The sequence below is a fragment of the Myodes glareolus genome, chromosome 5 (assembly GCF_982192425.1).
Source record: "Myodes glareolus chromosome 5, mMyoGla1.1, whole genome shotgun sequence".
NCBI classification, from domain to species: Eukaryota; Metazoa; Chordata; class Mammalia; order Rodentia; family Cricetidae; genus Myodes; species Myodes glareolus.
The window spans coordinates 36,864,682-36,887,062 of NC_142030.1; the positions used below are offsets into that span (position 1 = coordinate 36,864,682).

At 40.3% G+C, this 22,381-nt stretch overlaps 1 protein-coding gene across 3 annotated transcripts in view; it reads left to right on the top strand.

Moving 5' to 3' along the window:
* The window catches only part of Grid1 (glutamate ionotropic receptor delta type subunit 1), a 760,241-nt gene that overhangs the window by 630,104 nt on the left and 107,756 nt on the right, over positions 1-22,381 (top strand). For 2 of the 3 annotated variants that reach the window (XM_085687861.2, XM_085687860.2), the window contains exons 9-12: positions 8,710-8,850; positions 10,529-10,726; positions 16,837-17,161; positions 18,258-18,396. In XM_085687861.2, the coding sequence (XP_085543987.2) occupies positions 8,710-8,850; positions 10,529-10,726; positions 16,837-17,161; positions 18,258-18,396 (803 nt within the window). The remainder of the gene's footprint in view (positions 1-8,709; positions 8,851-10,528; positions 10,727-16,836; positions 17,162-18,257; positions 18,397-22,381) is intronic. The other variant, XM_048421321.3, reaches the window with a different exon arrangement.

Sequence of the window (22,381 nt, forward strand, 5' to 3'; positions counted from 1 at the left end):
CTGCTTAGAGAGTCTCTCCCAACTCAGTCAGAGCATCAAGAAAACAAATGTCAACAAGTGATGGCAACGACGGGAGGAAAGAGACCCTTATTGCTCACTGGTAGGAATTGAACTAATGCAACCATTGTGAAAATCAGAATGGGAGAGTCTCAAAAAAATCAAAATCAAATAACAAATCAAAGCATAGAACAACCACATGACACAGGACCAAGAGACATCAGTCTTGGAAATTTATTCAGTGACCCTAAGTCCTGTCATAGAGATAGTTGGACATCTGTGTTTACTGCTGCATTGTTCAAAATAGCTAGAAAATGTACTAGATGCCCTTCGGCAGATGAGTACACAAAATTCATGGAACTCAGGAGACAGGTCAATCAGTAGGGTGCCTGCTGCACAGATGTGAGGGTCTGAGTTTAGGTTTCCAGAACTCATGTAAGAAGTCAGGTATAGCAGCACACGTTTTTAACAGGACTAGCTATCCAGAGGCAAGAGGAACCTTGGTACTTTTTGACTAGTTAAAAGTTCAGATAGAGATGTTGGTTTCAGAAATAGGACAGAGGATAATTGGGGAAGACATCTCATCCAGTGTTGATGTCTGGCCTCCACATGCACATGTGTGTGTGCGCAGACGTAAATAAATAAGTGAATGAAAGAACATGTGGTAAATAGACATAATGGAATTTTATTTGGTCATAAAGAAAAATGAAATCATGATAATTTCAAGAATATAAGTGAAGCTGGAAATTTATATTAAATGAAATTGCTTAAATTCAGAAAGATGAACAATGCATTTTCTCTCATCTAAGATTCTATATTTTAGTTGTAATATTTTTATATATGCATGTATATGTATATATTTGCATATATATACATATATATGTTTATATGACACAAACATGTATGTGCATATGCAAGGGTGGGAATAAGTCATGAGGCTAAGTTGGGACCATGTCAGAGAGGTCTAGGGGAGGGAGAAATTTGACAGAAGAATTTCACCAGTGGCTCTGTTGATGTTGTTGGTCCTTTCATCCTCTTGAGCTCTTGTTTCTTGGGCGTTGGACTAACAGGCTAAACTTCTAGCGTGCCCCTTTCTTCCATGTTGAGCCTTATGTCCTGGCAATAGTGGTGCTACCAGTTTTTCCCATCTTCCTCCCCAGCATCATTGGACCAGGTGTTATTTCTCTTCTGTTGAAGGTTTGTTATGAAGCTTCACTACTTCACAGTTCTCCTACTTCACTATCATTTCTGATTCTGGCAGTCCTGGCCTCTGAACAGGCAGTTGAGTTCTGCTGAGGCTTGATTTAAGATAGAGTAACTTTCCCCAAATGCTCAGTTCCCTGAGCAATTGGCCTTGGTTGAGGGAACCTTTCCATTCTCCTCTGTTAGAGTGAGTTCCTGTCCTGTAGTATGTTTGGGGGGTTTGGGAGAAGTAAGTCTCTGTCCTATAGCATGTCTGGGGACTGTAGGAGGAGTGGGTCCCTGTCCTATAGCATTTCTGGAGGGATTGGGAGGAGTGAGTCTCTGTCCTATAGCATGTCTGGGCCTTTAGGAGGTGTTTGCCTGCCCCTTTCTCACTGACTGGCGACTTCTGCAGGTCCTCCACACCCAGTCTTGGTGGCCCTCGTGTGCTAGAATTCCCATGTAAATCCTCTAGTTAGATAATACTTTGGGAATCTTGGTCACCCATATTAGCATTCTGTTCTCAGATGTTAACATACTGCTTCTCAGTTTCTGTCTTGTTTCTAAGCACATCTTCCCTGCATTTGGCTTTGCTTATGACTTGTAATTGGCAATTGGTTGAGAATGTAGCTCACTGGTAGAGTGGTTTCTTATCATGTATGAAGCGTTTGATTCAATCTTCTGAACCCCTTTCCTCAAAATAAATGACTTGTAATCAATTTTCTGAAACCATTGCTGGCTAAATGTTCAGTTCAAGCTCGCTCAAGATAATGGATTCTTCTTCACCTTGTTCCCCATCCAAGGCTGTGATCCTTTGAAAGATACACCAATCCCATTTGCTTTCCAATACAAGCGGGCAAAGGAATGAAATCGACAGAGGGCATATTACTTTAGGAAAGCTTCTTCAGTGAAGTGATAAGCACACTGTCACCATCATCACTGAATCCTCTGTCCCACCTGGTGCCATCTTCACTGTGCTGGTGGCAGTTGTAGGTTGATAAGAATAGAGTTGACGTAGGATATCAGTGCCAGTGGTGCCCTTGGTATGACATGGCTATAAAATGAACTCTAGTCTTCTCTTGAGACTTTCCTACAAGATTCGGTGGTAGCAGTTGACAATACAAGTCTTTTATCTATTATAGTGTTGGGTAGTATGAACCATGGGATTTGGGGCTAAGTGAATGAACTTTCTGCCTTCCCTCCCTTTTCCCTTTCTTTCCCTGGAATCCCCCTATCCCTGCTCTCCCTCCCTTCCTACTTTCTTGCTCAGTTCTCGGAATGAGCAAGGCTCTGAAACTGATCTCTAGGCTATAAAGTAGTCAGATTGTCTTCATTTTCATCCCCCTCCCTGTGAACAGAGAAGGACACTTTAAGATACCTCTGCAATAAAGCTATAGGTCATGAGGTCTGATCTTCCAAAAGAAGCTTGTTCAGTTTAGAGTTAATAGCCCTGGCTTTACAAAGAATGGGGCCACAAAGTTCCAAATCCTCACGTCTCACAATTTACAACCTCCAGCATGACGGGCACCCCCAATTGACTCAGGAAATACATTTTCCCAAGACCAGTGACTTATGAAATTTAGTCTCCGTCTGACGGATCTCTGGAGCAGTTGTTTGTCATAATCAGATTTTGAGCCTATATATCTCCTCCCAAGCAACAACTGTTCCATAACCCCTGGCTCCATCCATGTTTCTGGCCTGGGTAGAGCAGATCTCCACAGTGAATGAGAACGCAACCCTTATCACCTAGCAGCAGTACTCGCCTTGTTTAACAGTGCTGGAAATTAGTTTTTCCGACACTGGTCATGACAGCTCAGCTGTCAGAAGTGGGTGTCTATGACCGTCAATTCATCTGTCCCATACACAAAACTCTGTCTACAAAATGCAGGCAATGTACTTAGGTGCAGATGAAACGGGCTGGAGCTGTGTGACTCAGTGTCAGGGGTTCCTGAGTGAAAGGTCTTTCCTACTTCCCATTTGTCAGCTCCGTCAGCCTCATTTGACTTTTACAGCTGAGACATTCCCCTCATGTTCTGACTAGGAAACATCAGATGCCCTCGGGGGGAGGTGGGGGCAGTTCCCTCCTAAGTTGGCTGACTGCAAGCTTGGGAATTATTTTTCAATTCCGTTAGGTTCTCTCATTGGAACTATCTTGATCTGTCCTGGTCTTGTAGATAGGGTGTTCTGAGACATTGGCTCTCTCAAAAATTGTGCAAACTCCAACTCTGGCCCTAAGATTTGGGCAAGAGCATATAGCTGTGTTGAAATAGTCTTAGCCGTGGGCACTGGGCTTCTAGTCTCATCAGAGAGAATAATAAGTTCTCCTGCCCAACATGAAGGATCCTGAATCCTGGAACATGGCTGCACTTTGATGTGTTTGAAAGACAAAATTTGTGCTTCACTTTGAAGTAGCTCTTCTTCCTTAGCAGGCTACAGGATGCCTAAAGGCCAAAGAAAGAAAGTTGATATTAAGAAAAGCAAACAAAACAAAAAAACCCTTTAAGTCCCAGGCACTTTCAGAACCAAAGATAAGGATGACAACAGGCTTAGAAAGTTTTTCTCTTTTCCCTTTCTTATGATGTCCACTTTGATTTAAATGTTCTTCCATTAGATTTGCCTGAAGACTAACAAAAATGTTCAATGTCATCCCACTTTCTTAATAGAGAAGGATTTCCTATCTTCATGGTCTGCGTACTTGTGCTTACTTCTCTGTTTCCAGACCCACCCAGTTTCAGGGGCCCTTCTCTAGCATGGCATCTTTAGGATATGAGATAATGTTAAATTTCCAGTATGCCTTCTCTAGGAGACGGGAGCCGCTTCCCCATAATTCCTTGTAACCAGAACATGGATTTATTTGGTGATTTGTTTTAGAAGGACCTTAACTTAATCACAAGTAAGAGTCTAGATGTACCTTTGACTTTCAGTCCCCAGAAAAGCACGTGATAGAATTTTATGTATTCATTGTGCTAGTTATTGTCTATGTAAAGCTCCCTTTCCCTTCCTGCTTACGTAGTGAAAATCTGATTAAAAGAAGGTGAGCAAAGCACAAGTAATAATGGCTATTTGCTACGACTCTGCCTACACGCAGCACATTTTAACATACTTTGTTCCATTTTTATCAATATTTTTTCTGTACACATATAAATGAAACACATTTATAACCCATTGGTGATTCCTAATTAAGCTATTATATGATAGGTTATTTCAAGATTATTTTATTCCTTTAACAAACTCTGAACTTGGTAGGCAGGAAGTACAAATGTATTCTATTTTATAACTAAGAAAATGGAATCAGAGTAAATATATTGAGCAAATACTCATTGATGACCTTCTGTGTCTCAGGTGCTCTGAGGTCATCCATGTAAATGATGAAAACCACTACAGTGCATGGTTCATTCATAAAACCTGCTAATCTCATACCTTCAAGCTCCCATATTTTTCAAATCCACACCAGCTCTAACCATTGGTTATGGAGAGGAGGCCGCACTGGTGTCTGAGGCAATGCTGGAACCAAGTGATGTGAAGGAGCAAGGTTAGCTGCAGCTATGGTCCAGAGAATAGAGCAGGAAATCAGATCCCACAACTGCCCCAGAGACTTCTCCTAAGTCCATGACTCTGGAGACCAGTTCTAGTGCAGCTTTGCATAAATCCTGGAGACTATGAGAAACATTAATTAGCTGTGATGAATGCAACATGCTAATGTATGATAATAATGTGTGCTATGTTTGCACCTTCGCGTCAGGGGAGATGGGTGTTAGGAATGATTAGTGAAACTTCCACAGCTTTTCTGTTATTCTAAAACTATTCCAAAGTGAAAGTGGTTTTTAGAAATGAATTGTAATTTATCAGATCCAGAAGGAGAGATATAGCATCCTGGGCAGAAAGCATTGAACATAAGGCCCAGGAGGGCACACGAGCATGGGAAAGAATAGAGGGTTAGGGGATACATGGCTATCTAGACTGAGTGGGCTAAAAGTCATAGTGGAGTTGGGGGTTGGGAAAGCTGTTCTTTTGGGTCAGACTTATGAATATTTAAAGTTACTCTGTAGGAAATGAGAATTTATTAGAAAATGATAATTTACACACTTTGTGGTTTGATTTTTTTCTTTTGGTTTTTCAAGACAGGGTTTATCTGTTGTTTTGAAGTCTTTCCTGTAACTAGCTCTTGCAGACCAGGCTGACCTCAAACTCACAGGGATCCACCTGCCTCTGCCTGCTGAGTGCTGGGATTAAAGGCGTGCGCCACCATGGCCCATCTTGTTTTAAAATATTTTAAAGGTGTATTTTATTTGTTAAGTATTTTTGCTTGCATATACGTTTGTTTACCATGTGCATGCTTGGTACCCATGGAAGCTGGAAGAAGGCATTGGATCCCCTGGAACTGGGTTGAAGGATGGTTGTGACTATCCTTGTCACATGTGGTTGCAGGAAACTGAACCCTGGTCGCTTACAAAAGGAATAAATGTTCTTAACCACTGAGCCGTCTCTCTAGGCCTGGTTAATTGGTTTGAAAGATATGTTCTAACACACAGAAGATGGACCATAGGAGAATTGATGGTAATGAGATTCATAAGGAAACTGTTACAATGGTCTGGGCAGAGTTGTGCTGCCTAAAGTTTTGTTGTGGGGAGAAACAAAGCAGGGATGGAGAAGCATTGAAAGATAGAGCTCTTGTTCAAATGAACTAAAACCTAAGTAGGCAAGGGCTTTATTCTATGCTCCATTTTGCTTTTACTCTGAATTCTCACCCCCAAGTATAATCTCAATACAAATAAAGCCTGGCTGATGAAGGCTAGGCAAAGTGCTGTACCAGGTGCTCAATCAAGCCAGGGTATAAAAGTGCTAAGATGCCTCTTCCCTGTGCCAAGGATGCTTGGCAGCAGCTATAGAAATCTAATGACAGCATAGGCTAGAATATCCCGTTGACGCATTCTTATGTCCAGATTGCCTTCAGCATCACACTGAGTCATTATGATGGTAAAAGACACCTCCAGACACCACCCACACCCAGAAGCATGGACCACACATCAGGGATTAGGCAGCTCCAGGGCTAACTAAACAGTAATGGGATGCAGATGCAGAGGGCCAAAATGCACACCTATCCCTGGCCCTTAGGTTCATTGTGTAGCACACAAAGAAAGCAGGAAACCACACCCTTGATTGAGTTATTAGTTTTGTCTTTGACAAGCATTTCATTTTGTTTGTTCAAGATTGTGTTTATTTTTATTCGATGTGTATGAGTGTTTTGTCTCATGTGTTCAATCCTTGTGAGACTGATGAGGACACTGCATCTCCAAGAATTGAAGAGAAAGACAGTTGTGAGCAGTCATATAGGTTCTGGGAAAAGAACCTGGGTCCTCTACAAGAGCAGCAAGTGTTCTTCATTGCTGAGCCATCCCTTTAGCCTTGGTCTTAATTTTTAAACAGCTTCATGAATCTGAGTCTGAGTACTATTTTTTGGAACTATGGTGGGAAATAACCATGTTATTTCCTTCTCTTTGTTTCTGTTCTCAGATAATGGTACCATTAAACATCCTTGATGTCTGATTAGAATTCTGGTAATCTCAATTTGCTCTTCACTTCAGTGTGCTATAAGTTAATTAGCAGCAATATGGGGCTCTTTAGAGTCTATGCTCTAATTCAAATTATTTATTCTCTACTGGCATACATCCTATTATTTAAGATGGAGCTGATATTAGTAGATGTTGGGTCCAAAGTGACAATAAGAAACACCAGACTTCTTTTAGACAGAATATGGGATTCTATATCTCTTTCTGATGGTTTTGTTTTAATCTCGTAATTGTAGTATCTCTCAGCTAGAATGTTTTCTCAACTTCTATAAATGTTTCTTGGGGTTAATTATCAGAACTCCAGAGAATGCTGGGAGAGTAGACATAGCGTAAGTGCAACTTTGACAGTTCTGTTAGGGACCCAGTGGCACATATCTAGAGGAATATTCTGGAGTTAAACAGATATCTTGTGATTTGGTTCATTAACCCCTTGCTATATAAAGTGAGGTCAATGAAGCACCAGCAACAGCAGCAGCACCTTGAAGTTTGTTAGACATCTATACTCTCACCATAAACTACATAGAAAAGCCATGTGACTTGCACATATCTGTAGTTCGAGAACTACCAGTTAATTTATAGTAGTGGCTTGCAATCCTTGCTGAATGTTAGAAACATCAGGAGAAAATACATATCCATATCTTGTCCACCAGCAGCCAATTAAATCAGGATCTCCATATATGGAGCAGGGTTTTTTAGCATGTCCAAATGTCCCCATGAAAGAGCCCAATGAGACACAGCTAAGCTAGTGTCTCAGGGTATAACATGAGGGCCGGCTTGTTGGGGTTTCTGTCACACCCGGTACCCCACAGCTGGTAAGTCCCAAAGAAAATCACACACAAGACTCCATAAGGTTATAAACTGATTGGCCCATTAGCTCAGGCATCTTGTTAACCTTTGTAACTTATATTAACCCATCATTATTATCTATGGTAGCCATATGGCTTGGTACCTTTTTCAGCTGTCAGCTCACATGTTGCTTCTTCGGTGATCTAGACAGGAATGCAGAGGGAGCTTACTTCCTGGGAGTAACTTCCAGAATACTCCCAGTCTCTTTGCTCCACCTCTACTTCCTGTCTGGCTTTCCGGCCTATACTGCCTGCCTGGCCAATCAGCGTTTTATTAAAATATGATTGACAGAATACAGACAATTCTCCCGCATCATCAGGGTGCATTAGTAGTCCCCATGACCAAACCTCAAGGTTCTGATTTAGTTGGCTAAAGACATGTCTGTTGTCTCTGTTGTTCATTGGCGGCACAAGAATTTAGTCATTGTTACTGAGACCTTGTAGCCATGCAGGAAGGAAAAGTGACTCTCTTGAACACTTTTTTTCTACTGTTTCAAAGCCAGAGTCCTCTCCATCTCTTTAGCAAACATTTCAAAGATGCAACAAAATACAGCCTAAAGCCTCATAAAGATACTGGCAGATATCAAGCACATTTACTTGGCTACCAGCTTCTATCTATATATCATAGAAAGTTATAGAGCTTGTACTACAGCAAAAACAGGCAGAGAGAACTTAGCCCTTGGTCTCATGGCCGCAGGATGTTAGATAAGCCATATACTTGTGTCTTTGTTAATTGCATTATTATTCTACCTCAACTCAACTGATTGTAGTACCATCAAAGGGAAAGTTAAAGGCATAGTGGGACACATAGTGACATCACATCCATAGAGGACAAAATAAAATTAGGCATAAACATTTATTTCAGAGGCAAACTCCTACCAATTGTCTTTGTTTTGGGGGTTTTTGGAACTCTGGACCTCCAGGTGACATGATGGAGCAAGTGAAACTTACTGTTTGATGACTCTCTGTCCTTTGAATGGTTTTGAGATGACTCTCATTTGAGAGGCCCAGGTTGTTGCTGTCTGCCTGTCTCATTCAAGTTTCCAGCTTATCAGCAGCCCCTAAGGTGTATCTGAGACTCTTCCACCCCTTACTCTTCCCTGTTTTATCCACAGCTGGCGACCTGGGACTCGGAGAAGGGCTTGAATGGCAGTCTGCAGGAGAGGCCCATGGGCAGTCGCCTCCAAGGACTGACTCTCAAAGTGGTGACTGTCTTGGTAGGATCATGGGGCTGTCCTGGGAACTTCATTTTCCAGGTCTCTGACTCAGAGGCTACTCTCTGGTTAATGCAGGGTTGGGGAAGGGATGTTGAGGTTTCAGAAGTCCAGTCATTCAAATAATTATGTGGGCCCACCTGAGGGAGAGTGAGATGGAAGAGTCTCTCCAGAAACTTCTGGGACTTCTAGGGGAGGTCTCCAGAGTATCGAAGGAGGACCACTCATGCTGCTGGGCTCCTACAATGTTGATATCCAGCTTTCCCAGAAAGATGCTTGTGGGAGGACCTTCTCCTGCTGGCCAGCACTGCTGAGGATAAATGTGATAATAAGTGTGCAGTGAAAAAATGTTAATGAGCTATATTTTTCTACATTGTTTTCCTAGAATCATAGACTGTTATAATTGTGAGACTTAGGTTAATATATTTTAAAATTTATTTTTCCCTTTGGAAGAACTTAAAATTCTTATTTTAAGTTCCTATTTAGGGGTAGCCCAGACGCGGCTCAGCTCCATCTTTTCCTCCCGGAGAACTCAGAAGCCTTTGCCTGCACTCTTTCTGCATTCCTTATGTGTACACCATAAATGAGCCTTAAACCTATTTCTTTTAACTAAAGAAATTCTATTAACATTACCAGGGGACACTTTGCCCTCAGCCCCTTCATATTCAGTTTCACACAAGAAAATATGATATAGGTAGATGTTTTCTAGATGGCCGCCTACCTCCCAGGGCATAGATAGTCTGTAGGTATGAACTCAGCATGGTTGTGGATTCATGATCTTGGGTTTGATCCTTCCCCATCCGTTGACTTATGGTATAGCATTGTCCTGTTAATGGGCACTTATTTTCTAGTGCAGCTTGATAGATGCAATGCTGTTTTCTCGGTGTCTAATATCACATAGTTTTATGTCCATGTATTATTCTACGTGAAAAGTGTCATGATTCTTTAGTGACTACCGTAGATGGCATATCCTAAGGACAGAGTCCTGTGTCAGTATGAATTCTATAGAAGAAGGAAAGAAAAGACACCATTTTATTGTGGGGTCTGAGGGTTAGGATAGAGGCTAGGAGGAAATACACAGGACAATTAAATCCTCACTGTCCCATGCTGACCTGCCGGCTGGAGCACTGCTCCTGTGCACTGTACCTTGACTGTCCATAAAGCCCTCTTAGAAAAGGGCAGGGGAGTTCAGTCTCTGAGCAGAAATTGGGTAAATACCAACATTCCACTACTGTTGCTGCTGTTAATATCATTATTATCCATATTGGAGATGGAATCTAGGGCCTTATATATGCTAAATCTGAGGGGCCCCTGGCAGTCAGACCAGAATATATCCCTGGTGCATGAGCTAACTTGTTGGAGACCATTCCCTATAGTGGAATGCCATGTTCAACCTTAACACAGTGGGGAGGGGCTTGTTCCTTCCTCAACTTAATGAGCCAGACTTTCTCTATGGAAGCCCTTTACCCATTGGGAGGAGTAGATGGGGGTGGGCTGGGGAGAAGGTGTGGGAGGGTGGGTAAAAAAAACTGGTTGGAATGTAAAATTAAAGAAAAGAATAGAAAAAGTATATTTGCTTTAGCACTGAGCTATGCCCCCAGCCCTAATACTAACATTCTGATGTTACAATTCACCAGATTTGTCTTTGTACCAATATCCTGCAAATATATGTCAATTAAACTGTTGTTGGTTTAAAGACTATTCATTCTATTTTCTATAGGAAGAGCCTTTTGTGATGGTGGCTGAGAACATCCTTGGACAGCCCAAACGTTACAAAGGGTTCTCCATAGATGTGCTGGATGCATTGGCTAAGGCTTTGGGATTCAAGTATGAGATATACCAGGCCCCTGATGGCAGGTATGGTCACCAGCTCCATAACACCTCCTGGAACGGGATGATCGGGGAGCTCATTAGCAAGGTAAGTTCCAGGATCAGGGCCACAAAGAGGGGCATTATAATATGTCTCTAAGTGATACCTAAATTTGACCCATTATGTAGTTGAGTCCTTAGGGCTATGCCAAGGCACCCCTTTCTTCTCTGTCTTCCATGCTATGCATATTTCTGATCTTTTATTTTCTCATACCCTGACAACCCTGACTTGTCCCTTCCTGTACATTGCTCATTCCTGTCCAACCTGCCCCCTGTAATAGACCTTCTTTGTAATTCACCTTCTAATAAACCTCTTCCATTCTTAGACTGAAATGGGAAACTCTCTTCCCCCGCCCCTTCCCTCAGCCATTGAGTTCTGCCAAGTGTTTGTTCTTTCATGTCTTACAAACTACAAGTGTAGTGTATACCTGTGCAAATGTGTGTGAGTGTAAGTAGACCTGTTCACATGTTGGCTTTGTTGTGTGTTGAAGATGTGACATCCCCACATATGTTACATTTCACATTGTGACCTTTCCTCCTATCTGCAGTGTAGAATGGAGGCCGCTAGTTTGTTCCCAGCTGTTTAGCCTGAAATAATTACACAGAAACTGCATTAATTAAATCACTGTGTGGCCTGTTAACTCTATTGGCTAACTCTTACATATTAATTTAACCCATTTCTATTAATTTGAATAACACTACATGGCTGTAGCTTACTGGCTAAAGTTCTGGCATCTGTCTCCGGCAGGGTTACATAGCTTCTCTCAGACTCCACCCCCTTTCTCCCAGCATTCAGTTTCGTTTTTCCCACCTAGCTCTGTTCCCCTATAGCTCTGCTATAGGCCCAGAGAAGTTTCTTTATTAGCCAGTGATATTCACAGCATACAGAGGGGAATCCCACATCACCTCCCCTTTTTTGTTTTAACTTTAACATAGTAAAATTACATATAACAAGACAGGTATCAAGTCAAAATTACAGTTATAATATTTATATCTACTTTATCTTTTATCATATCTAAAGAAAACTGACTATCTGTTCTTCAACTCCATCAAAGACTCCAGAAGGATATAATATTACCTAAGTAAACAATAGTTCATTTTTAGTAACTTCCAAAACTCTAGAATTGACAGAGACATCTTATTGCCTGGACAGTCACCCAAAGTTCTTCTGTATTATTGCGGCATCCATCTTCAGCCTACAGGCCCATAGTATCCGACAGGCTATTCCATGAAGCAAGAAATTTTAAGGACACTTCTGCCTATATTGGAAGTTTTCAGTCACTTTCTTCTGTGTCCAAAAGAATGTCTGGCAAATTCCTTCATGAAGCAGAAACCTTGAAGGATGTCTCACCTTCTTTAGGCAAGTTCAGTTCTTTTTGGGTCCTGCATGTCCAGTGAAGCAGTCCAAGCAAGAGTAATTTCTTGTCCAAATGGCTTACAGATTCTGTAAGGAGCCTCTTCAATGTCCATCTTCCTCTTGAAGTAATTGGTGCTGCCAGGAGCAGATATGTCTCATTGTCATGAAAAGTCTTAAGTTAATAATTTAAACATTTTCAATGCCATATTCTGAAGGTATCCGAAAGATTTGAAGAATACCTACATAACTGAAATATATCTCTATATATCTAGAAAACCTAACAAGACTACAAGCATAACTATTATAGATGACTCTCTATTAACCTATATTCCTTAATTATATATTTCATTTTTAATGAGCTGTACAAGCACAATAACTTAATCAAAAGCAGAAATATATATACACAGTATAACAAAATTGACCTTAAATTTGTCGCAATAAACCAAAATCCATGCCAATGCAAATCTTTATAGCATATCCCCATTTAAATGTAAAGAAACATTTATAAACATTATTTGGGAATATGGGCATAGTTCTCTCCAAAATGCTTCCAGCTTTTTATTGGGCAAAGCAATTATTGGGGTGTTCATAGCAACCTTTCAGGGGGTCTTGGTTCACTATACCACATTAGTCTGGAATTAATCTATAGGTTCTCATCTTCTATGAAAACAAAAGAAGAACATTTTTTCGAAAGTAACATATCCTTAGACCCAAATTCTGAAGTCAAGATACTTTGATAATATACATGCTGGTTTAGCTTAGCAGCCCATAAATGAAATGTTTATTTGTACTTAGCTCCTTCACAGTCAACAAATTCAAAGAAAATACAACAATATTCATAATCCAGACTCTCTGTGAATTTTCCACCTTCACGTGGCTTATTTTTCTTTACTCCTTCTAATCTATGACTGTTTGTACTCTGTCTTTTTAAAAGACTTTGTTTTTTATTTTGTAAACCACTTACTTTCTTTTATGACTCTCTATTTCTTCTCTCTCTCAAGCCTATGTACATTTATTCAACACCGTGACTCAATTAGAGGTCCTTTATTTCTGAATTTGTCCTATTATGTATCTGTAATTCTTTACTGTCCAGGAGGGCTTCTTAAAATGCTAGTGATGCTTAAAAACTTAAGATACGCTATTACTAGGATATATACAATACTTACTGCTTGCTCTGCACAGTCCAACATGGTGGAAGTCCTTTAGTGCCTGAGACTGCCGGGTGGGAGCCATCCTCTCCACCTTAACTCTGACAACCAGTTGGCCCATGTTGCCACCAAGTAACTTGCAGTATGCTGTTCACAAACCCCTTTTAAATACTCTATAGCCAAGCCTCCCAAAAGAGCCAGAGTTGCTTATGCTCATGAACCAGAAGCTGCTGTTGCACAGTTTTTACTGTGCCCCAGGAGCCTTGCTTGCCACAAGCCCATCTAGAAAAAAATTTGTGACTACCAAGAAACTGTGCTAAATGGTTCTTTTATGTCTATAATTCCTTTTCAAACTTTCTCAGGTTTTGCACAAATTTAGCTAGCACACATTGAAGTGCCAATTTGTAGGAGGAGGGCCACTTGTTGGTTCCTAGCTGCTTAGCCCTGAAATAATCACACAGAAACTGTATTAATTGAATTACTGCTTGGTCCATTAGCTCTAGCTTCTTATTGGCTAACTCTTCAATATTAACTTAACACATTTCTATGAATCTGTCAATTGACATATGGCTGTGGCTTACCAGCTAAAGTTCTGTCTCCAGCAGGGCTACATGGCTTCTATCCAACCCTGCCTCCTTTCTCCCAGCATTCCGTTTAGTTTTCCCTGCCTAGTTCTGTTCCCCTATAGCTCTGCTATAGGTCCAAAGCAGTTCCTTCATAAACCAATGATATTCACAGCATACAGAAGGGAATCCCACATCACTGCTGAATATATCCTCATTGAAACTCCTTGCCTGAAAATGATTCACCACCTCCCACTCTTGTTCATGTTATTTCATGGCCTCTAGGTCATTTCCCAACAATTATTTACAACAGTGACTCCCTCTCTACTATAATGGCTTCTACCAGTCTTGACAGTTCCTGATATTGCTGTGGACTACCCAGGACTCATGGCGTCTTGTCTCCCTCTAATCACCTTTAATGTAAGCATTCCCATGTCTCTAATTAGCATCCTGCAGGACACCCTTTATGCTACTTAAAGATGACAGCCTGTTGTTTTTCTGATTTTTTTGGGGGGGGGCTTTCTCCTGATTCATAGGATCTTGTTTCCAAAGCCTATGTGGGGAGATACTAGGACTATCACCTTTCCACATCCCATTAATTATTCTTGTAAAAGGAAGTTTATTGCAGTATATTTTAGATACTATAAAAATTTCCTAGTTCAGAGCTGTATTTCAACGATATTTAGCAATTGTACATAGTTTGTGCAAGTATCACTGTGTTCTAGTCTCAGAGCACTTCCATTGTCTCATTGTGGTCACTCTTATATAATTACTGTTAGTTCTATTCTTACTTCCATCCCTTAGTCTTCTTGTGTCCTCTTGATCAGTAGTTATCAACCTTCCTATTGTTGAAACCCTGTAATACTGTTCCTCATGATGTAGTGACCTCCAACCATAAAGTTATTTTCATTGCTACTTTATAATTGTAATTTTGCCACTATTATGAATCATAATATTAACATCTGATATGAAGGATATTTGATATGCAACCTCTGTAGGGGTTGAGACCCAAAGGTTAAGAACCACTGCTTAATAGAGTTGCAGTTGGGAACACTGTGTATATGTGGAAGAAGATGATCTATGGTCCCTGGTGTGTGGATCTTTCCATATGGCAAAGATATTTGAGATGTATCCATTTTCTATGTTTCTGTATTTATTTGGCACTGTAGCCTTCCTTAACCTGTGTACCCTGTGGTCAACCACACAACTCTTAGACAGTTCATTTCATATGATTTTTGGTGTCCTTGATTTCTTGTTATATACACATCTTGAATCAATTTTAGTATCCTCAAAGTGTACAACTAGGTTTCTACATGAAATCTGTAAGTCTATCCAGATTAATGTATGGATGTATGTGGTTACTATTCTCAACTGTCTCCCATTTTCCTTTGTTGGATGCCATGACTACATCCCTCAGATATGCTTCAAAGGTTTTCTTTTTCTCCTCAAGAAATCTAATAACCTTTTATCCTTCTCAAAGGAAAATGAGTTATCCTTCTATATTTGAGAAAGAAATGAAGACTTCTAGGTATGAAATTCTACTTGCTATGAAACACACCCTATAAGCACAGGGCCTCCATTGTTAGTGAAGGAGTAGCTCTCTCCAGTTACAGGAAGCTCTGAACCTGTGTTATGAGTTAGTTCCAGTGTGCCTCCTCTGGATCTTGCTTCATAAATGAGTTCTTCATCCATCCTGTGCTGTTAACCTCCCCTGCTTCATCTTAATCTCTTTGACAGCTCTGTAAATCTGTTTTGAACTTTGCTTTTTAAAAATACTGTGTGTGTGTGTGTGTGTGTATGTGTGTGTGTGATATGCGTATTATGTGTTTGTAGTAGACACTCACACATACACCCAAGTCCTTAGGTAGGCCAGAGGACAACTTGCAGGAGTCAATTTTCTTCCAAATATGGGTTTTAGGGATCAAACTCAGGTTGTCAGGTTTGGTGGCGGGTACCTGTGCCTGTTGAGCCATCTTAGAGACTCTATCTCTCAATTCTTTAATACGATTCAAACTCCTACAACCTTAAATGGGACTGCTGGATCTTTGATTCCTGAGAAGAAAGACAAGAACCAGACATGCTCTGGTGTAGGCACCTTCAACATTTTTCCATGTTTTCTAGGTCAGCTGTTCTCAACCTGTGACCCTCAACCTTCCTGGGAGACAAATGACCCTTTCATAGGGTTTGCCATAGATCACCAGAAAAATATATACTTACATTATGATTCATAACAGTAGCAGAATTATAGTTATGAAGTAGCAATGAAAATAATTTTATATCTGAGGGTCAACACAACATGAGGAACTGTACTAAAGGATCACAGCATTAGGAAGGCTGAGAATCACTGCCTTAACACAAAGTATGCACATAAAATAAGAAAGGCAACAAGATAGATGTCTGCCTCCACACATGGAACTGTATTCACACCCTCCCTGTGCCTCCACACATGAACCTGCGCTCACACTCCCCTTTGTGTCTTCCTTTTTCTCTCTCTCACACACAAATAACAAATAAAAACGGTTTAAAAATCAATGAAGACATTTAATTTTGAGATTGAACATACTTGTGAAGTATTTTAGAAGTACAGTCTATGGATGTGGGATACTGGCAGTTGCAGAAACCTGTTTGAGAGATAGCAGGTATCTGAGCCCTTGCTCTGCAGGGAGGATGCAGATTAACCTTGAAGGAAGAAGGGTGTCCTTGGTGGGAAGAAGGCCAAGTGCATTTTTAGATTACATGTCCGTCTAGTGTGATGAAATTTTGACTAGAACACAGGTAGAAGCAAAAGGAGTTTAAGTTTGCTGGGTGGAATGATAAGGAAACAAGCAAGTGTAATTCGTTGGAAGTGAAGATACTTAACTGAATTTTATTGTCTCAAAGAATGTCCTAGGGAGGGACATCTGTAAGGTGAAGGAGGTAATAGATGACAGGGTGTTGGATTTCTTCTTATATTCTCAAAATTCTCAGGGGTCAGCTCTCAAACCCATTGCCTGTGGGGAGATCTTTGAAATGGTAGAAGGTGGACCTTGACCTAGGGTGGAAATCAGCAATGACTTGAAGGTCACCTCTTGCGAACTTCTCTGTCTTTCAGAGAGCAGACTTGGCCATCTCTGCTATCACCATCACCCCAGAGAGGGAGAGCGTTGTGGACTTCAGCAAGCGCTACATGGACTACTCTGTTGGGATCCTCATCAAGAAACCCGAGGAGAAAATCAGCATCTTCTCCCTCTTTGCCCCCTTTGATTTCGCGGTGTGGGCCTGCATCGCAGCCGCCATCCCTGTGGTCGGTGTGCTCATATTCGTGTTGAACCGGATACAGGCTGTGCGGGCTCAGAGCGCTGCCCAGCCAAGACCCTCCGCCTCTGCCACCCTGCACAGTGCCATCTGGATTGTCTATGGAGCCTTTGTTCAGCAAGGTGCATTCCCAGTTTTCTGTTGTCCAAATAGCCCTGGGGGCCTGAAAAAGCCTATCCTTTAGTAAAATTCACCAGATGCATATCATGAAAGTCATTTCAAATGTAATTTTATTTGATCTCAGGACAGTGCCAATATCAGGCTGTATTCGGTTTTTCTAAGCACTATCAGGTAGAAATTAAATAAAGTAACAAAGAACTCAACTTCCATTCCTGATTCTACATTTTAGATAAAATTTACTTTGGATTTCAGGGTATTTTCCTCCCTTCCCAAGTTAGGTTGCTTTTTTATGCACATGAGGTTGTCAAAGGGAACTCTGATTAAACATCAGCATAGCGTGTAGCAATCTGTAAGTGGTGCTCCAGCGAGTCTTGAAATACATACTCCTCCCTTCAAGAGACCTGGTGACACTTCTGTCCTGCGGTGAGTTTCAGGATTGTGCGATTTTGACCAGAAACAAATTGCAAAGTCCTTAATGTGGATCTCAACTCTATGTGCATCGTGGCAAAATCTTTTCAAGGTTACCTAAGGAGGAGGGAGAAGCTTTCCTCTCCCACCACCCAAGGGACCAGAGAGAAATAATTGGCTACAGAGAGGTAGCTTCTCGCTGAATTTTACAAGCAATGCTTTCTGAAAATCCTGGAGGGGAAAACCATCCAGGGAGGGCTGAATATTAATAAAAGTGAAATGGGAGATCTCATTTCTCTGAGTTAAAAGAAAGCTGGGAGACCTCCAGATAGAAAGAAATTCTTTATTTACAGAATTCCTAAGTGTACTCTCCATGAATTTGAGATTGCCGAAGATCTTACATTGAGCGGTAGCTCTGGAAGTTCTTGCCACAATGAGATAGAATCTTCCAGCTGGAAGACTTAATGTTATGGCAAATTTTTCATCGCTAGATTCTAGTCCTAATTTGTCTGCCTTTTGCCATCCTCTGACCTTTCCCCATATTGGTGGTTTTAATAACATTTCCTTTTTTAAAAAAAATAATGTCCAGTGCACAAGTGATAGGAGACTTTGACCTTAGCCAAGGAGGGCAGAATCTTACTGGGGACTGGGGTGAGAGGAAGGCACAGCTAACCCCTCTGCATTCTGCAGGTGGTGAGTCGTCTGTGAACTCTGTGGCCATGCGCATTGTGATGGGCAGCTGGTGGCTCTTCACCCTCATTGTGTGTTCTTCCTACACAGCCAACCTCGCTGCTTTCCTCACAGTGTCCAGGATGGACAACCCCATAAGGTATGTCTGCTCCTCTTAGATCAACATCAGTTCTGATGTAGTCTTGTTGAGGCAGCCTGATGGCATAGAGAGACACAAGGCGGAGAGAGACTCTGGGCTCCGAAGCTAGATAAAGAGAATGTTTAATGTGAGGAGATCCTCCACAGTCGTATTTTATTGTAGCCAGGATTACATAAATATATAAATTAAATTACATTTGTCTGAACATTTAAATGCTGATTATGAAACTAATAAACTGAAACACAAAATTAACAAGTTAAATTTCCTTAGACCTTTAAAAAGAGATTGTAAACTCATTTAATCAAAATTTTATCAACACTCATTTAAAATTAATTAAGTTCATAAGTCTAATATATTTTCAGATATTCAAAGATCTTAAAATTATTTTTTAAAAACATGCCAGTTGGGCTCTGGAGGTGGCACAGTTGGTAAAGATGGCAGTTGCCAAGCCTGATGGCCTAATTCAATCCATGGCACCCACATGTGGAAGGAAAGAAACACATCCCTCAAGTTGTCTTCTGACCTTTACATGCATGCCAAGGTAAACATGTGAACATGCACACACACACACACACACACGAAATTTTTTTGCTTATATTCATAAAATTATAAGTTTTATCAAGAGTGAGTTCTTGTTTTATTGAATTAAAATATAATTTCAGGTATGACTTTCTTCCTTCATTTTTGCAAAATGTAAAAATTATACAATAAAAGAATAAATTCTTTGTCATGAGTGTGCCCTTGAAAATCCCTTAATCAGGATCAGATTCTCAAATGTAGTGCAAATTACCAAAACAAACAAACAAACAAACCACACACAAGAACAACAACAACAAAAAGGTATAAAGTAAATGAATATTAAACCTGAAGGTACCAAGGTGAAGGCAGGCCTGGGTCTACCCAACATCTAGCAGCGTAGCATAATGGTCCCAATATAGCCCCCTTCCAGGGCTCTGCTCTGGATTTCCTGCTTTTGTGATGTATTTAGCCCACTGTATTCATCATCAACCTATTGGTTCTTTTGTTCTACTCATCTGTGGAGTCTTCTGTTGCAACCTGTTTCTTTGGTTCCCAGCTGCCTATTTAAGAGTTCAAACCCCTTGACTAGGACTCAAGATTCAGTTTGATTTTATCTGATATCATTATGAAAGTGACATTTTAACTGAGATATAGGTTCATATGCAGCTGTAAGAAATAACACAGAGGTCTCCTATACTCGGCCTCGTTTTCCCAATGCAAAACTGTAGTATTGTATTACGATCAGGTATTGATATTGATGTGATTGACTGGCTTTATCTAGATTTCTCGTGAAATATGCTATAAAAATAGAATCATGCACATTGACTGTGCCTTTTTCAGTCAGCCCGGTTCTTCCATGACTCTCCAGGTTTCTGGTATAGTCATAGTTCACTGCCTCTCAGTGATGAGTGCAACATGTGCTGCCGTTTGTTAGATCATCCACCCATTGGAGGACATCTGGGCTGCTTCCAGTTCTTGGCAATTATGAACAAAGCTGCTATGAATGCTTTTGTAGGTTCTTGTGTAAACACGGTTTCATTTACATGTGATCTTTGAATAAGAGTGCAGTCGCTAGGTTGTATGGTCGTTGAATGAGTTCTCTAAGAAGCTGTGTTGTCATTTAGAGTTGTTCTCACTTTTTATTTCTTTGTTCTGATGTGTATGAAGTGATGTTTCATTCTGGGTTGAATTTTTATTTTCCTAATGAGCAACAACAATGAATACTTTCTATATGCCTTTTTACTTATACCTCCTAGTCCGTAAAATATCTGATTTTACATTTTACTTCTTTTCTAATTGTACTGTTTGAGTCCTGACATTGACTTTTGAAGGTTTCTTGGGCATTTCCTATTTATATATTGTTTACATGTTTTATTAAATGTTCTTCTTCATCTGATACGTGATTTGCAAACATTTTATCCCACCCTGTAGCTTGCATTTTAAATTTTTTAGCAGGATTGCAGAGCAAAGTTTTCAATTTTTATGAGGTCTAATTTAGAACATATGTCTTCCTGGGTCATTTATGCTTTTGACATCAAACCTTAGCCTGGCCTAAGACTTTGAAGATTTTCTCCTTCCTAAAACCTTTATGGTTTTATATTTTTCATTAGTTTCTCTATTTGGGTTGAACTTCAGGTTGAAGTGGGCTTTTGTGAATTCACTCATCCAAGCATTATTTGTTAAGCAGTATAGACTAGGTGTGGCTGAGAGAAGTTTCGATGCAACATCATGCAGGAGACCAGCCCCTGCTATTGAGGGGACAATAACAAAAAAACCAAACAACAACAACAACAAAAAAAATGATATAGCAAGAGTGCTGGGGGGAAAGCATGGAGGTGGGGCTGTTTCTTCAGATGGAGCGGTCCATTCGACTCTCCTACCCAAAGAGAACGGTGCGACTGTGCATGTGAATTGCGATCAAGATTAGGTGAGACATGGTAAGCTGTGCTCTCAGGTTTGGAATCGGAGGCTTAGAGGCTTTGTTTCTTAATGTTTCCAATCAGAATCACTCGCTGCTACCAGATATGAACTCAATGGCTAAGGAACAGATTGGGGGTGTTCATTGACAGGCTTTTTTTTTTTTAAAACTGCCTGAATGTATTTCCCTTTTAGAAAAGAAAATTTGAAATAAGCAGTTTTAACTTTCATTTGGAAAGGAGTAGTCTCTTGCATAGAACTGTTTAGAAGCCAAGCTACCTCTGCCAGGAACACTGCAAGTGCAAAGCCTTCAGTGCTCCCAAGGTGAAAGGCTGTCCCTCCCATTGACTATACTATATATCAATATAATAAAGCTGAACAACATATCCACAGATGTCAGTTCTCATGATTACCGTGCGGACGTGTGTTAAAATCTACAGTCCAAGCAGTCAATTATAAAAGCTGGTGTCGTTAGCTATAGCCATCATCATGTTCATTAGATCTGCAGAACATGCTCATCACCCCTTAATGAAAATCTGTGCTCATTTACATCTAATCCCTTCCAGTCACTATTCTGCTCTCTGCTTCCACGAATTAGACATTTTAAGACCCTGCATATAAGTGAGATTGCAAAGAAATATTTGACTTTCTGTGTCTGTTTTCTTTGTTTTAGCTTAACATAACACCCTCTAGATTTTCATCAATGACACTGGTTCTTTTTAAATTCTGAGTTAAAAATATGAGTTATACCAATATCTCTCTGTCCTGTCAATCATCCTGCATGTTATAGTCTCTTTAACCATCCTTCCATATGGGAAGTTTTAGGTTGATTCCTTATCTTGGCCATGGAGAAAATGCTGCAATGAACATAGGAATACCCATTTATCTTCAAGATTGCAACCTCATTCCCTTTGGTCATAAACTGAGAAGTTGGGTTATCAGATTATATAGAATTTCTAGATGGATTTGATGAGAAATCTCTTCACTCATCCACATTTCTATACTAATCTGTATTCTTACCAACTGTGCACAAAATAACCAATAGGTAGGCTTTGAATTCTATTTATTTGAAATTAGTACTATTGAACATTTTATTTCCATCTACATATGGGCAATGCATGTTTTGATAAACATTTATTCAGGTCCCTCACACATTTTGTTGTTTTTCTATGCAAAATTTTGCTGTTTAACTGGCAGCAAACTTTGCCTGATGAATGCTGAGATTAGAGATCTTGTCACCATGCAAAGGTCCTCTGGCTTTGTAGAAATCCAGCTATTTGTTTTCTTGTTGTTGAGTTGTTGTTTATCTATTTGAATTTAACATTTAACCAGATGCATGGTCTTCAGATATTTTATATTCCTCCACAGTCTATTTATTCTGTAGTTTGTTTTCTGTGCTAAAGATTTTTAGCTTGTTATAACTTCATGTGCATATATTTGCTGCTATTATCTTTTCTTTTGGGGTCATCCAAACAAAAAATAAAATAAAATCATTGCCTAGCCCAATAGTAAAATGCTTTCCCCAGTATTTTTTGGAAATTTTATATTT